The 16,763-nt window shown below is 40.2% G+C and overlaps 1 protein-coding gene across 1 annotated transcript in view; it reads right to left on the reverse strand.

Annotated features, from left to right (window-relative positions):
- Positions 1-16,763, reverse strand: part of FANCM (FA complementation group M) — a 150,604-nt gene that overhangs the window by 17,725 nt on the left and 116,116 nt on the right. The window contains exon 14 of the mRNA XM_026654194.1: positions 1,311-3,315. Coding sequence (XP_026509979.1) covers positions 1,311-3,315 — 2,005 coding nt within the window. The remainder of the gene's footprint in view (positions 1-1,310; positions 3,316-16,763) is intronic.

A 16,763-nucleotide genomic window follows, 5' to 3' on the forward strand; every position in this document is an offset into this window, starting at 1 on the left:
TGGAGAGACTGAGAAGGTGCAGGGCGGGCGTAGGGGGAGAAGAGAAAACTCTTCAGCTGCAGGAAAAGACTGCTCAGCAGTGGGTTATTTTCAACATTTAAGAGTAATAATGAAACCATGAAGCAAACCTCAGTATGCCCTAAGAATCAAGTTCGGTAACATTAGATCTTGATTATTGTCAAAAGTAGTTCAAGGTTATTTGGAGATAAGTGGGCTGGAGGGACAGAGGAGGGAAGAGAAGACTGGTGGCCCTGCTCAGATGGGAAGGTTTGGGCTTTTAAGGACAGGATTATGGAATTTATGAATTTTGTGGTATAGATGCACCTAGAACAAGGGAGAGAAATAGAAGATCACACACACACACACACGGAGAGAGAGAGAGAGAGAGAGACCTTTATAAACTGACATTTATAAAGGCAATCCAAGTTCCAGCAGACGTTATTGTCAGGAAATATTTACCATGCAAGTCAGTCACCGTGCAATTAAAATTAAACAGATCTGTCAATACAATTTCTGTCCCATTTAGAACAATGATACAGAAATGTGAAAGCATGGATTTAGGGGTTACAGAGTAACAGATCAGGATGATTACAAATAAGACACTGAGAGGATTAAAAAGAGGCTTTAAAGGCAGCTACAGTTCACATAATTGCATCTCACATGTTCACACTAACAGTACTTGTGCACAGATTTTAGGGGTTTAACCTAGACCCAATTGCTGCAGTACTCATAGTCATTCAGCCTGAAACAGACACGTTTAAATATGTATTCTGCATGTTAACCAAGGAAAGGCAAGTGAAATGTGAGGCAAGCTTTATGGAAACTAAAGTTCCTTAGGATTATGCTCAAAACATTTCTCTTCCTTCTCCCCTCAAAAATCAGATTGTATAACCCACTGCTGAGTCTGAATGCTGCCAATAAAAAAACATTCTCAGCTGTAATCCAAAGGAACCCTTATTGAACAAAGAATAATCCTTTCATTTATGATAGCTCAAGGGTGATCAGAAAATAATTTATTCCTATCAGTAAGACTGGTAGGAGTTATTAGCTGATGCTCTGGCGATCTGCGTACAACGTTATCCATACTGTGTTAACCATCCAAGAGAGTTTGGGGAACCACCCCCACAGAGCCATAAAGGTTGCTTCCCCTCCCCCCCCCCAGGAAATCTAGGGGTTGTGCTTCTTCCTCACACTCCTGATGTCACAACCTAAAGGTTGAGGACCCATGAATTATTAAATTCTACAGGAAGATTTTTTTTTTTTAATGGAAGTATGAGCAACCTTTTAATTAACTACAGCGGACACCTTACCTTCAATAGGAAACTTCTGGGAAACATGCAGCTGTCTATGGTCCAGGTTTTCAGTCTTTCCTGAGGGGAGATCTGGTGTATCAAAAACTGAACTTAGCACGACTTTAACAGTGTTGGTATTTACTTTATTTGTAGGCAGCATCTGGGGAATTTCCTGTCTGACTCTAGAAAAAGCATTCATAGAAATTCTTTTGAGGACTTTAACATTCATAACCTTTCTACCTTTCGGTGTGGAAAATGCAGAAGCTAAAGAATCATATGATCCATGTTCCTTTTCTTCTGTTAGCTTCATAGGAGAAATGATTGGGATACAGTTTTCAATCAGTTTTACTCGATTAGTTCTCTGATTTTGTGAGGACAATGGTGTAGAAAAGTTTGTTCTTGCAATGCTTTCATCTTTCAATTTTGGTGTAGATGGATGTCTCAAGTTATCATTTGATGACTCATTTTCACCGCTAGTAGGTTTAACATCTACATGAGTGCCAAAGATACCATCTGAGTTTTGAATACTACTATTATTCATGTCTGTTTGTTCATCCTCAGACTCTTGAATAGAAAACCCTAGATCAAAGTTAACAGGGAACAATTCCTGAGAACAGTCATAAAGATCTTCATTATCCGGAAATTGTTTGTTTACAATATCCATATTTTCAGATATTTTCAAAGTTCTGGTTCTACAGCTTATTAATGATTCTTTGGGGTTTGCATCACTGTCTAGAAAGCACTCATCTGAAATATGCCCTTCAGAAATTTGTCCAGCACTTGGTGCATCTTTATCACACAAATCTGATGACATTAAAAGTTTGTTGCAATTGTACTTAGAAAGGCTTGCATTGTTAGCATCAGAAAAATGTTCATCTTCAAATAAATGTATGCTCTCATCTTGGTCAGTGGCCATATTTTCCTGGAACTTTTCAGAATCCTCTTTATACCCGTCAACTGAATTTCTGTCTGAAGGGTTATTTGTCAGAGCATGATCTACCATTGTTAGATTGTCCTTTTGAATTTCTGTGTGCTTTCCATTTTCACAGTCGAAGATGTCGTCCCAGCTAAGACCATTATTTGTCTTGCCAACAAAAGCCTCATAAAGGAAGCTTGGTTCTGAAGGACAATTACTTATAGAGGAACACAATTTACTGGAGACATTTAATTCTGAGCATTTCTGAGGGGGAAGTGATGGATTTTGGAACTTTGTGAAAGAGACAGAGGTTTTGCCCTGCAATCCCTCTGTGAATGTGTTGGAAATAACTTTTTGAAAAGGAACAGGCTGCTGGATTTCATTTTCTCTGGTTCTCTCCAATCCTTCACAATCATGGAGTTTATTCAAAGGTGGAGGAGACTGTGACAAAAGCCTTTTTACATTTGTTAATATTATTTTTATCAATGAAGGATCCTCAGCTGGAGTTGTGAGTGCAAATGAATCCAACTCTGCTTCAGGTAGGTAAAACAAGCTACATGAAACCGGTGATTTCTCCTCTGTGAAGCTGCTGTAACCAGAATCTGCACAGTTTCTGTCCAGTGAACTACAGGCTTGATTTACAGATTTACATTCCTTTACTATTTTATTTGCACAACTAGTGACATTTCCACTGAGATCACTTGGGGCAGTAAATTCATTTAAGTGAAATGTCACATTTTCTCTGTTATCATCTGGTAGACTTTTATGTACAGTACATTCAGAAACGGGGTCCTCTGCAGTTGAAAAAGAATCTAAAATGTTAACTTCTGTACATGGTGCAGGCACTTTCAAATTTAATGCAGATGTTCTTTTTGTGGTCTTGAAGTTGGTTGTTTTAAACAGTGAAATACATTCTGTATCAAGTTCGCTTAAGGAATATGAACCAAGTTTTACTTTTGATCCTCGTGCCATGTTTTTTCTGGATAAAAATGCCTTCTGAGCCTCGGAGTTGCTGGTGGAAAGACATTTACTCCTTTGAGCATTTGAGGTTTTAACATCGTCCATATTTAAATAAGGCTGAATTTCCAGTTCATAGCTGCAGTCTCCCTGGTGAGAAACAAACAAATGGAACATTTAAAATCAGATAAAAACAAATAGATTTAGGTTTACAGACATTTTCATAAAACCATTTAAAATAAATGCCAAGATTCTAGGCCCAAGGTTTAACTACTCTTGAAAATGGGATAGAGAAAATTCCTTTGGATTCTAAGGTCAAATTTTTCCAATGAAATTTGCCTGAAGTTCAGTTCTTACATACATACAAAATCAGATCTGCTGGAATTACAGTTTCAAACCCTCCCTGCAGACTTGACAAAGAGACTAGCCAAGTTTTCTAGAAGTGCCAAGAGATTTTGGGTGCCTCAAGTTTTTTGGTGGCCCACTTAAGACACTTTAAAGGGGCTCCGATTTTTGCAGAGAGCAGATGCAGAGAGCAGCACTTTCAGAAAATTGGTCCTCCTGAAGCTGTCTCAAATCAGTCACCCCAAATCACTAGAGACTTTTGAAGATCTTTGCCTCTTATTTTATGCACATGGGTGGTTCAACATCTCCCTAGCAGGATCTAGACGCTCTTCATTCACCGGGAATGCAAGCTCTCCCTCTCAATAGCTGTAGTATGCCAAACTCTGTGTAAGTTGGCTGTAACTGAAAATTCCAAGCATTGTGCTCATTAGATAGTGAAAGGCTGTTGCCATCCATAGAAGAGGAAGAGATCAAGGCAGAATCATCTGTGGCTAATAATTAAGGGGGTGGAAGCTCCAATGCTGGCCCTGCCTGTTCCTCGTCAGTCAGTCTGTGCAGGGCTTGCCTCTCAGGGGATGGAGTCCCAGAACTCAAGAGTGCACACTTTCCTTATCCATAGAAGAAGGATCTTCTTTCACAAAGCTGACAAACTGCAAAGGTAGAGCTCTAGGCCAAATCCCTTCTGAGATGAAAAGTCCAGAGAGAAGAAACTGCCCAGGAAGCACAACTCCAGGAAACAGACAATGCCGAGAAAGAAAACCCAGAAGCTGCAGTAATATATTGTGGCCCAACAGCCTGCAGCTTTCCTCTGCAAATCTGAAGTCTGTGTAGAGACTTGAACAGTGAGTAAGTCAGGCTCTGATCTGTCAAGCCCAACAAGGGTTCCCTTTGTAAGGCAAACAAAGGCCTTAAAACAATCTCTGAAGGAAAAGCTGGTTACAAAGACCCCACCAGCTCAAAGGATCCATTGCTTGGATTGGAGGAGGCTGTGTCAACCCCTGAAAACCCTAGAAACACAACAGGAACCAACCTGTAGCTCCAACTCCTTACCAAATGTGGAACACAAATGACTGGTAGGGGTTTTCTCTCTGAAGAAGACTGTGAGGGAAACTGAGAAGCATTCAGAGCCTCTCAGACTAGATACTTTGATCTTCTGTTAAACTACCTCATATCTTCAGACTTAGGGCTTGTCTACACTGGCACTTTACAGTGCTGCAACTTTCTCGCTCGGGTGTGAAAAAACACCCCCCCGAGCGCAGCAAGTTTCAGCGCTGTAAAGTGCCAGTGTAGACAGTGCACAAGCACTGGTAGCTACGCCCCTGGTGGAGGTGGGTTTTTTTTAGAGTGCTGGGAGAGGGAGGTGGTTTTTTTAGAGCACTGGTAGCTACGCCCCTGGTGGAGGTGGTTTTTTTAGAGCGCTCCCAGCACTCTGCCGTGGCTACACATGCCATGTTACAGCGCTGCCGCGGCAGCGCTTTAATATTGCCAATGTAGACTAGCCCTCAGTCCTGGATCCAGAGAATTTTGGATCTTTCCCTGAAAAACTTCAGTAACTACTGCATACTAGAAACAACTTAACACCAAACTATATATAAAAAATCCAGTTTACATTTTTTCTCTCTCACTCTCTCATTTAAATAAGAGAAAGTGATCAAAATTTGAACCTAAACTCCACTCTCATTTAGGGAAACCACAAGAAGGTTATTTTCTGTAACCACTAGCAAGCAGAAAGTAGTAATGAAAGACAGGGAAGGGATTATGGAGCGGGCTTCTATACTGTGGATTTAAAGAAAACTGTATCCAAAACAGCATGTATGCCCATTTATGTATGCCCCCCAAAAACTACTTATTACTCTGAAAAGAGTTCTGTCTCTTCTGTGACAGGGTATGCAATTTCTATAGTGTCTGCTGAGGCAATATCATGAAGGAAAAAGGAAAGACGACGTTTTATCATAGCTTTTTAGAAACTCTGAAGAATCAATGACAGTTAACAAAAGCTATTAGTTTGTAATACACTTTCAACTCTGGGATCCATTTTCATCAATGCTTGATAGGCTTTAAAGGAATCTAAGATATAGAGAATTCAGCAGGCTTCATTCTTAGTTCTCTGTGCATTAAGTATAACTATATACACTGGAAAACCAATTTAAGAATCAAAAGGTAATTTGACAAATTAATATCTAAAGATATAAGTGTAGATTTCCCAATATCCAGTAGAACATGTATAATGTACAGCCAATTTATATATGAGCTACTTAAAACAGGCATACAGAAAGAACTGTGTGTCATGTCTATGTGGCCAGTGCTCAAAAATCTTCTAACATCTGTCCTAATTTCAGGCTTACAAGGAGCTACATAAATGTTCTAGTTTGTTATAGTGCAACGCTAAATCATACAAAATGGTTTCTCCAAACAAGACTGCTTACTACTTACTGATGGGTGCAAAGACAGTTACAAAAGTCACATTTTAGCCTGAATACATACAATTTCTAAAGACTTAAAATGTCATTGATAAACTACTCCACAATCTAGCAAGTTTCAATAGTGCATCAGCTGCTCAGTAAAGTAGGTCATGAGAAAGAGGAAAACAACCCTCTCTCTCACATTGTTGTATTAAATCAACAACCTTGTCTAGAATTATTGAGTTCAGTTTTTCCTAATACACACCTGGTGGATTTGGAAACAGAGGACAATGCCCTGTACTGCATTGTTCAGAAGAAAATACTATAGTCCTCTTTAAAAAAGAAATAACTAGGCTTGTTTCAGTGGAAGTTGTTGCACTTTCCAGTATTTCTTTGATCATTACTTCCAGTAAACAACAAAATGGACCTTACTAATAAGCTATAACAATAAAAAGGTAAAGTCAAACGATCCCTCAGAGAGGAGGATTCATAGCAGCAAAATATGACAGTCATGGTAGCAGCTAAAGTAGCCAGTATCATCAATGTGGTTCTATGGAGGTTAAGAGGATCTCAAAGAACAAATGAAATATTAGACGAATAGATGAATATGAGTTGGAGTGGTTATATTGTAGAATTGTAGACCATTCTGGATACAAATGATAGCTAGTTTGTATTACAGATGCCTGAAATGGTGTTGCTGCAATGATTTTCTCCTGTATGGAAGACAGGCCTAACGAGCACCTGAGAAAGTCCCCTGTAGCTCACATGTTGGAGTGCCCAATAGTCCACAATTCACCACTGTTAGAGTGATATCATCACGTATTTTAAAACTGTTCAGGTATGATTAAACATATAGATGAACTAAACCTAATAAAATATGAATAACAAAGACACATTGTTGGATCGCAAACTGTTTCAAATGTTCCTAAACCTTAATGCTTCTTTGTATGGTACTAATACAGACATAGCCATCTGCTATCCATTCTACTGAAGCCTACAAAGCAAATATATACAAAAGCAGTTTGCTAATTTAAACAGTCTAAATAAATTACAATGTACAATATTAAATTATCCCAGTGGAAGGTTTATTTTTATACCTACAGTAGCACGGCCCTAAAATAAGTAAGTAAAAGACTTCACCCTCTCCCCAATAAGCAAGTAAAAGACTTCAATCGCTTACATGTATGGTAATCCCTTTAGGAGCCCTGAAGACTTGTTATTAGATGTATACAAACCGGTAACCTGTTTACATTTATAATTCAGGGTTTCACTAATCATCATTTCATCTATAAGATTTCAGGGAGCAAAACACTATTCTTGTGCAGAGATATTTTTAAAATTTAGAAATTGAAAATTACACCTATTTTTAATAACTTGAGTTTTAGGCAATTAAAAAAACTACTTACAAAGAACAAGTCACTTATATAGAAAATAATACATACACAAAAGGAAAGCCACAATTAATTTATATAAGTCTTACGATTATGGGATTCAATAAATAATGTGGTGGTCATGGAGTACCAGTAAGAAACAGAAAAAAACCTACAGTGGCCAGAACAACAAGTGCTTCCAGATTAGATAATGTTGCTCAGTTGATACTGGTGACAATGAAGGGTGGTATAGATTGTGAATACTGCTGTGTGGTACAATACATCCAGTTAGTTAGCAAAGAGTATACTGGAAATATCATAGAATCATAGGCCTGGAAGGGACCTCGAGAGGTCTTGTAGTCCAATCCCCTGCATTCAAAGCAGGACTAAGTATTATCTAGACCATCCCTGACAGTTTGTCTAATCTGCTCTTAAAAATCCAATGACTGAGATTCCACCACCTCCCTAGGCAATTTATTCCAGTGCTTAAACACCCTGCAAGTTAGGAAGTTATTCCTAATGTCCAACCTAAACCTCCCTTGCTGCAATTTAAGTCCATTGCTTCTTGTCCTATCCTCAGAGGTTAACAAGAACAATTTTTCTCCCTCCTCCTTGTAACAACCTTTTATGTACTTGAAAACGTATCATGTTCCCCCTCAGTCTTCTCTTCTCCAGACTAAACAAACCCAATTTTTTCAATCTTCTCTCATATGTCATGTTTTCTAGACCTTTAATAATTTTTGTCTCTCTTCTCTGGACCTTTTATAATTTGTTCACCTCTTTCTTGAAATGTGATGCAGTGGTGGTTGTGGGGTGTGCCGGAAGCTGAGGCAGCAGTGCCAGGGGAGCACTTAACACATTAATGCCTCAGTATAGAGGCACTGGGTCCCCCCTCACAACAGTGAGCGCACAGCCCCCAGGTCCCCACAACTAAAACCCTCTTTCCCTGAAACCACATAGCTTGCTAACTCCCCTTGCCCCTACACCTGGCTGCTCATCTCCCCAATGTCTTTACTTTTCCTTACCTTAAACACAAAAAATCTGGAGTGTTAATAAAAATAAGAACCGCTTGCATTTAAGGCCAGTAGCAGTTTTAATACGTGCCTAGTTAAAATATGGCACAGTCTCAAACTATTTTAACTATCTGTCAACAGGATCAGAATGTTGGCAATATTGCAAAAGGGAACTATCATAATCAAAAGGCTGTAGTGTAGTTTTTCTCCTTTGTCTATAGCTCAACTTCTCTTCCACTGCAATTTTCAAGATCCGTAATTGTAATATTTACAATAATGCTAAAGCACTCTACGGTACACACTTTAGCCAGAAAGCAATTTTTTAAAAATTCATCGAGCCAAAGAAGGGCAATGCAAGTAAATACTATTGTAGGCAAAGTATTAGCCATACCAAAAGTATTCAATTAAGCACTGTGTATATCTGCTCATGATCCTGTCCCGCATTCAGCAGAATTTCCAATTTTGAAAGAGCACATAAATCTGTCTTGTTTATTCCAGTTGGAAAACATATTACTTTAATTATTTTCCTTTATTTGTACAGAAATACTTAAATTTACACAAATGTATTCTAATTATTAGTCTGTCCAGACCTTGGATAATTTAATCTTCAAGATGTTTAAAAGCTATTAAACTGTTTTGGAGTTTAAGGATCAACTTGCTTTGTTACCATGTTACACAGAAATCCTTGCTAATAGTAGAAAATCCACTCCATCTGCTCAGTTCTCGTTGCCTTAGTAATAAAGCCACGCAGGCATTAAAAGCTTCCTGCAGTACATGTGTTTGTTACAAAGGGTCAGATATAAATATATATTTTTAATGTTCCAATTTGTTCTTTGAATACATGACAAGCAGGCTAAAATGGATAACACTTACTAGGTTCTCAATTGCCATAAAACAAAATAAACTCAAAACTCTATTAAATGCAAAATTAAAATACAACAGAATCTATTTTTAGTTTCTAGGGGTTTTTCCAAAAAACAAAAACAAAAAAACTTTAAATGTTTTAATTGTATTTGTTTAGTCTTTATAGTATGAAAACAGCTGCAGGGTAAATTTGAGATTTTGTCAAAATCAGATTAAAAGGGCACAATGACAGGAGAATGATAGTTTGTTTTCCTCTTTGCAACAAGCCTATAGAGAATATACAAAACATCTACAGAGCAGGTAAGCCTTAAAACATTTATATTAGAATCAAGTATTTTAAATTACACTGTTCCAAATAAGTGCTTAATAGTCTCACCGTGTACTTCTAGTTTATTTGCTGGTTTTGAACAAAACAGTGTTGATTTATAGATTCTAGGACTGGGAGGGACCTCGAGAGGTCATCGAGTCCAGTCCCCTGCCCTCATGGCAGGACCAAATACTGTCTACTGATTTGCTTATACAAACCATTGTCATTTGAAGTGCAACACCTTGGTTATTTAAAGTGGTGGCTCTGACTTGCATTTGCCTTAATATTTCTATTATTAAGGGCTGTACGTTAACGTTAGAGGAGAAGGATTAGTAGCAGTACATTTGGCTATCTATATTTATAGTAGGTACCTGGCAGTACCCCATAATACCTGAGACTGCAAAGTGATTTCACTTATAACCACACCAACATTGCTGTTTTCGCAAACTCACTTCCTTAGAACACAGACTTTTTAGGTTGCAGGCTTGGTCTCTGCCTAAAGGTTAATTCTCAGGAAGTTACAGTAAAACCCCTTCATCCATTGTTGAGATCAGTGAGGATGGGTAAATAAATATAACCACATTAAGGTATATCAAAACATCTGAAACTTGACATGGCTGAAGTCCTCACTGAGAACTAGTGCCTTAACTTCATTTGAAGAACAGTGGTCTTGATTAAAGAAAGTGATAATAATTTGAAAATTGCATCCTGACCACACATAATACAAAGTTGACAGGTGCATACCTAGATGCACTATGCCTGTCACAATTCAGGGTCACCTTTATTCCCCATTAGTAGTCCAGCAAGGGCACACGCACTCTTAGGCTTCCAGCCCCCGAGCTGTTGCCTCTCGGGTGATGACACACGTCTCTCTTACTGCTGACCAGGGCATTTCCAGGCCGAACAGTTCCCTGAATTCACTGTTATTCCCAGCAAAAGACAATTTGCTTCAGCAGGCCTGCTTCACTTCTCCCCTCAGAGACTGTACAAAGTGAAATTGTCCCAGTTATATGGTACCACACAGTTCTTTCTAAACAAGCATATTTTATTCTTAAGGAAAAAGCTCTACATTGAAAACATTAAAACCAATACAAGAACCTACATGCATGCTAATAATCTTACCAGAGATTCCCTCACCCCGCCCCCCCCCCATCTTTTTCCAATAAGGGCTCCGGCAGGTGAGTCCTTCACTCCCACTTCTCCTCGCCCCTTCCCCCCAAGACATCTCTTTTGTGGTCACAAGTTCATAACAGCTTGGGCTCAGAACTAGCTCTCAGGTCTTATGGGACGTCAGTAAGTCAAGTCCTTCAAACTGTTCCCTAAGGATTGGGGCCTTCCATGAACCAGAGGTCCTGCCCATTTGCTGGATCAGAACAAAGGCCCTGAATCAGTTTCAACTGGGGCTATATATTCAAAAGTTCTTTCCTTTGTCTGATGGTCTCTGGTGAATCCAGATTGGTTCTTTGAACTGTCCTTATGTCACAGGTGATCAGCAAACAAAAAGATCCTCCCCTCCGCAACGCTTCAAAGACAGAGTCTGTAGGTGGGGTTTTGCAATACCCTCCTCCCCAGTACTTCCTAGAAATTCCACTTCATACTTATTGTCCCAAAGAGAAATCACATCTGCTATACTGTTCAGCATAGGCATTTGAAATTCACCTTATCTCCCAGAGATTGCATTAATCCTACTTTCTCCTACAGAAGTCCCATACAATTCCCTCCCCTCCGCAACAAAGATATTAAATGTAATTCAATAAGGTTTAACTTATTTCCATAAGGTTTTCCCAGGATATTGCTGGATATTGTCATGTGTGCCACAGTGCCTATATGTTGATGCCTTGATCCTGCAAACACCTAAGCATATGCTTCCAGTCAATGGGATTTCTCATGGTGCTTAAAGTTACATGCGTGTAAATGTTACCAGGATCAGAAACAGCTCATAAATACATTGCTTAGCCAAGTCTGCACTTGTTGGTTCAAAGAAATTTACACGCTTTACTGGCTGAGCCAAAATCTTCAAGACAATTGCTTCCAGATATTCTTATTTTCCTTTTAGATTTTGCATTAATTTTTTGCATTTAATTTCATAACAAAATGTTAGTCTTGAAAGATTAAGAACTCCTTAACTAGTAAAATCTTAGAACTAAGATTATTCCAGTACAATCAACTCATCCACAGTACTTTCTGTTCATCTTTCTCTTGTTAACAGCATGTGCAACATCGCCAAGTTAGTTTTGCCAAAGCATGCTGAAGTTTTGGAATTTCCTGATTTGACTAATGTTGCACGCAATACTACTACTGTTTCCCATTATCTCCTATTTCATGAAGGAATTCTGAATGTATGACTGGCCAGGCATGACTGACTCCTAGACTTTTAGGAGGTGAAGTAATGCCACATAATTTGAAAGGTAATGTCCCCTAGATTTGGGTTCAATCTATGAATTTGAAACCACACTCTATTATTCAAGTTGATGCCAATATAACATTTTAGCAAATTATATTTTTTTAAATTTTATACAATTAGAATAGCTATATATTTAACATTTTACCTCAACTCAGTATACATATTGAGGAGGTGATTCCAGTTGTTCATCAAATAAGCACCAATGTAATGAGGTGATTACATTGGAATTGTGCTCTCTCTCAAACTACCAGAGGTGGGTATACAATAATGGACAGATTCTTGAGTGTGATATTTAATTTATACATTTAGGGTTTTTTTTCTAAATTTAAAGGATAAAGGAAATCATCAATTAGCGCATGTATATAACATTTTTAAAAGTCCCCCCCTCTTTAAAACTAGAAATTTTTTAAAAAATACTTATTTTACTTACAGATTATTTAAAAGTTAAATAGTTGTTTCAGCTGCCATCTTTCTGAGGTACCCAAATCCATTGCTGACAACTGTTCCTTGTGGGGAGGGCTTTTGTTTTTGTAAGAGGGTAGTTGATTTATCCATTAAAATGTGGGAGAGCTACACTAATTCCAGATCTCCTGTCTATACTCCCCCTAATGCTGACCTATTATCGGCTCTGAACTCCACATCCCTGCCGTTGCTGCTTGGATGAACGGTTTAGTTCTCAAAGTGCTGCCTGAATCCCATGTATAAATATGTCTCTGCTACTGCCACAGCTAACCAAGCCTTAAGACGTAGATGCAGCTACAATGAAGATTAAGGGAAAGATTCTTACTGATTATTAAGATTATAACAATCTTCTCTCCTAAAATAAAACCAGAAGAGTTAGCATTAGTACCCCACCTCCCCAGAAGCAAGGAGCGGCGCAGCTACCATGGCTAGTAGGACTACGCCTGCTTTGACCTGAGAAATATGGAACTCTGTGTCTCCAAGCTCAGCTCCTAGTTCTAATTCTGTTTATCTGTCATTATCCCTTCAAGATCACTCAAGAAGAAAAGAAAAAGAACGACAGACAAAAGAATGAACGCCCAGCACAGATCATTAGCAATCAGGGTGGGTGCACCTCTGAGAAACTGAGGTTGCTAGAGGGCAGGCTTCACCATAAATTTTGAAATCTCTTAGTGAAATGTTATCTGTCATACATTCCAGATTCATGATGGAGTTGGCTTACAGAGCTAAGGCAAGTGGTATTCTCACCACCACAGGTGGTTTTATACATGGCTTTTTCTTTAAAACGTTTTATACACAAAGGATCTTCACTCTGCAGCTACCCCACACTACATAATTATACAAGATGTGCCTGTTTGCTAGCTTTATTCTCACAGGTCACCCTGACTTACTGATGATCTGCAGCAAATGAGACAGGAGGGAAGACAGTTAGACCAGCAGTGGCATAAGTCTCATGCCAAGGCTGACTAGTTGCAGCAGAAAGCTTTGAAAATTCTTATGCTGTGCGGCCAGGGAGGAAGCAAAAAAAGTCGTTTTCCTCCACCATAGCATCCACAAAATCTTACACAGCAGATTTGTTTTGGGTGGTAGAGCCCGGTAAAGCCAGACTGCCTGAGCTCAGTAGCTGATCTGAGCCCACCCCACTGCAAGAAAATGTGTTATTTTGCAGAGAAGACTGATCAGTTTAGGAATGGGCTGTCTGCTTCTATGGTGAGACAGGGCAAGGCCTCAGGGACCAGGGCCTCATCTTTCCTGCTAGTTTCAATCAGCGATGATCACCACGGTAAAGGAGGTGCTGAGAGAACTTCATTCTAAAATCTGTGCATGGGATCCATATACTTCTTGGCTGGGGAAGGCCAGTTAGGAAGTACTGGATCCCTGGCTTGAGAAGACTGTCAATGGTTCTCAGAAAGGGCAGGTTGCCTATTACTTTGAAAGAAACATTAGTCTGGTTTTTGCTCAAAAAAATCATCACTTGATACTGATTGTTTAGTTAAATTTCAGCCAGCATCGCATCTTCCCTTCTTGAGTAAGTGTGACATTCCCCTGGTGTTATCCGGACCGGTGATCTGCTAGGTCACTCCAATCCTTGACTCTGGGAGCCAGCTTTACCATGCTCTGCTGTGAGAACTCCCAATCCTGGGCTGTTCACGCACAGCCTCTGTCATGTAAGCTGCTCCTTGGATTGTGCAACCAAATGATTTAGTTGGGGATTGGTCCTGCTTTGAGCAGCGGGTTGGACTAGATGACCTGCTGAGGTCCCTTCCAACCCTGATATTCTATGATTCTATGACACCAGCCAATATCTCCAGTCCCAGACACAACCCTAGGAACCTCCGTCTTGCAGTGTCCAGTTATGCCTGCTGGATGCTGCAAGCTTATATGAGTTCGTCAATTTAACAAAGAAATTGATATGTACCAGGCTTGTTATCCCAAGGGGAGTCTCTCACACGCTTCAAACCAAACGCACTGCTTTAGGTAGAATAAACAAACAGATTTATTAACTACAAAGATAGATTTTAAGTGATTATAAGTCAAAGCACAAGAAGTCAGATTTAGTCAAATGAAATAAAAGCAAAACGCATTCTAAGCTGATCTTAACACTTTCAGTGCCCTTTCAAATTTAGATACTTCTCACCACAGGCTGGCTGGTTGCCCTTCAGCCAGGTTCTCCCTTTTGTTCAGCGCTTCAGTCGCTTGGTGATGTCTGTAGATGGAGGTGGAAGAGAGAGGAAGAGACAAATGTCTCTCCCTTTTATCATGTCCTTTTTCCCCTCTTGGCTTTGCCCCCGCCCCTTCAGAGTCAGGTGAGCATTACCTTATCGCAGTCCCAAACTGACCAAAGGAAGGGGGTGGGGTGTTGTCTAGGCCAGCGTCCTTTGTTCCTGTGAGGCTGGGCTGGGTTTGTCCCATACATGCCCTGATGAGGTGTGAACTGTCTCTCTGCTCTTGGAGAGTTTTCTTCTGGGCTTGCTTTAAGCCACGAGGACACATTTTCAGACTCATAACTATATACATGAAATTACAACCTATAACATTACTATAACAACATTACTCAGTGCATCATGAGCCTTCCGAAGACACCCGACATGACAAACTTTGCATTGGATACCACACAATCATTTTACAAGGATGAACATGGGGGTCCTGGGTGTTCCCCCGAGGTACAGAGCATCACAGTAAGACTGTGGAGAAGGTTGTAGGGAGATGCCTTTGATCTTCTTGACCCTCGTTAATCAAGATACAGACCTGGCTTTGGCACAAAGACTGCACTGGTCAACAATCTCCTCCTGACAGTGGATGAAGACTAGGTGTCCATGTCAGTATTAGATTAATCAGCTATTTTCAATACCGTTTATCGTAAGACGTTGCTGACTTGCTTGCGGACCTTGGCAGGAACAGACTGGGCTGCCTTTAATTGGCTTCATTTTTTTCTCTCAGAGATCTCGATGGGTAGTTGTGATTGCTCCTCTTCCTGAAGAGCTCAGATGCAGGGTGCTGCAGGAGGTCATTCTGTAACCCCACCTGTTCACAACTGAGGTGATGATGGTGGGATGGGGGGAACCAACCTCAGGACATGGTATAGGCAATATCAACTCCTGTGATGAGGGAGTGAATCTACCATTTGTTACCAGGTTTTGCAACTTAGGGTGATTCCTTCCAGGCCTCTTGCTGCTGTTAAACAATCAAATTATAGCTGTGAGCTAGTCATCTTTTAACCATCTATGGCTGGTTAAAGGTTGCAAGCCTTCCTTTCAGATACAAACCGTGCCAGAGTTATCCATGCCTTTGTTACCTCAAGATTGGACTACTGCAATGTACTGTACATGGGGCTACTCCTTAAAGTCAAACTAGAGATTAAAGCTGGTGCAGAACATAGTGGCATGGTTATTGAGTGGGCATCTCACTGTCACCAGGTGACACCAGCGCTCCAGGCTCTGCAATGGCTGCCTATAGGTCTCTAGGTGAATTTTAAGGTGTTGGCTACAACCTTTAAATAGAACCCCATGAAATTATTTTTCTATTATAATCTTTCATTTTATTTTTAGGGAATTTCATTTTATCCCGCTGGGATGACGGAGGAGCCGCCAAGTCAAACCTGAGCAGTGCTGCAACCCTTTTCATCAGATTGCAATGCCAATCACTAAAGTTCAGCCACCCCCGCCAGGCTGGACAGGCAGCCCAGGCAAACCTTGGGCATTTGGGGCTGTATTAGTAGGAGCATTGCCAGCAGATCGAGGGACGTGATCATTCCCCTCTATTCGGCATTGGTGAGGCCTCATCTGGAGTACTGTGTCCAGTTTTGGGCCCCACACTACAAGAAGGATGTGGAAAAATTGGAAAGAGTCCAGTGGAGGGCAACAAAAATGATTAGGGGGCTGGAGCACATGACTTATGAGGAGAGGCTGAGAGAACTGGGATTGTTTAGTCTGCAGAAGAGAAGAATGAGGGGGGATTTGATAGCTGCTTTCAACTACCTGAAAGGGGTTCCAAAGAGGATGGATCTAGACTGTACTCAGTGGTAGCAGATGACAGAACAAGGAGTAATGGTCTCAAGTTGCAGTGGGGTCTAGGTTGGATATTAGGAAAAACTTTTTCACTAGGAGGGTGGTGAAGCACTGGAATGGGTTACCAAGAGAGGTGGTGGAATCTCCTTCCTTAGAGGATTTTAAGGTCAGGCTTGACAAAGCCCTGGCTGGGATGATTTAGTTGGGGATTGGTCCTGCTTTGAGCAGGAGGTTGGACTAGATGGTCCCTTCCAACCCTGATATTCTATGAAACCTGAGCAGCATTTTATTCTATTTCATTTTATACTTTTTAAAAAAAAAGTATTATTTCATGTTTTCTCATATTTGCGAAAAACACGAGGCTCTACCTATGAATTCCTAACTGGCCTAGGTCCAGCCTACCTGAGGGATTGACTCTCTCCCT

The sequence above is a fragment of the Terrapene carolina genome, unplaced genomic scaffold (assembly GCF_002925995.2).
Source record: "Terrapene carolina triunguis isolate 2854851 unplaced genomic scaffold, T_m_triunguis-2.0 Scaffold189, whole genome shotgun sequence".
In the NCBI taxonomy this organism is placed as follows: domain Eukaryota; kingdom Metazoa; phylum Chordata; order Testudines; family Emydidae; genus Terrapene; species Terrapene triunguis.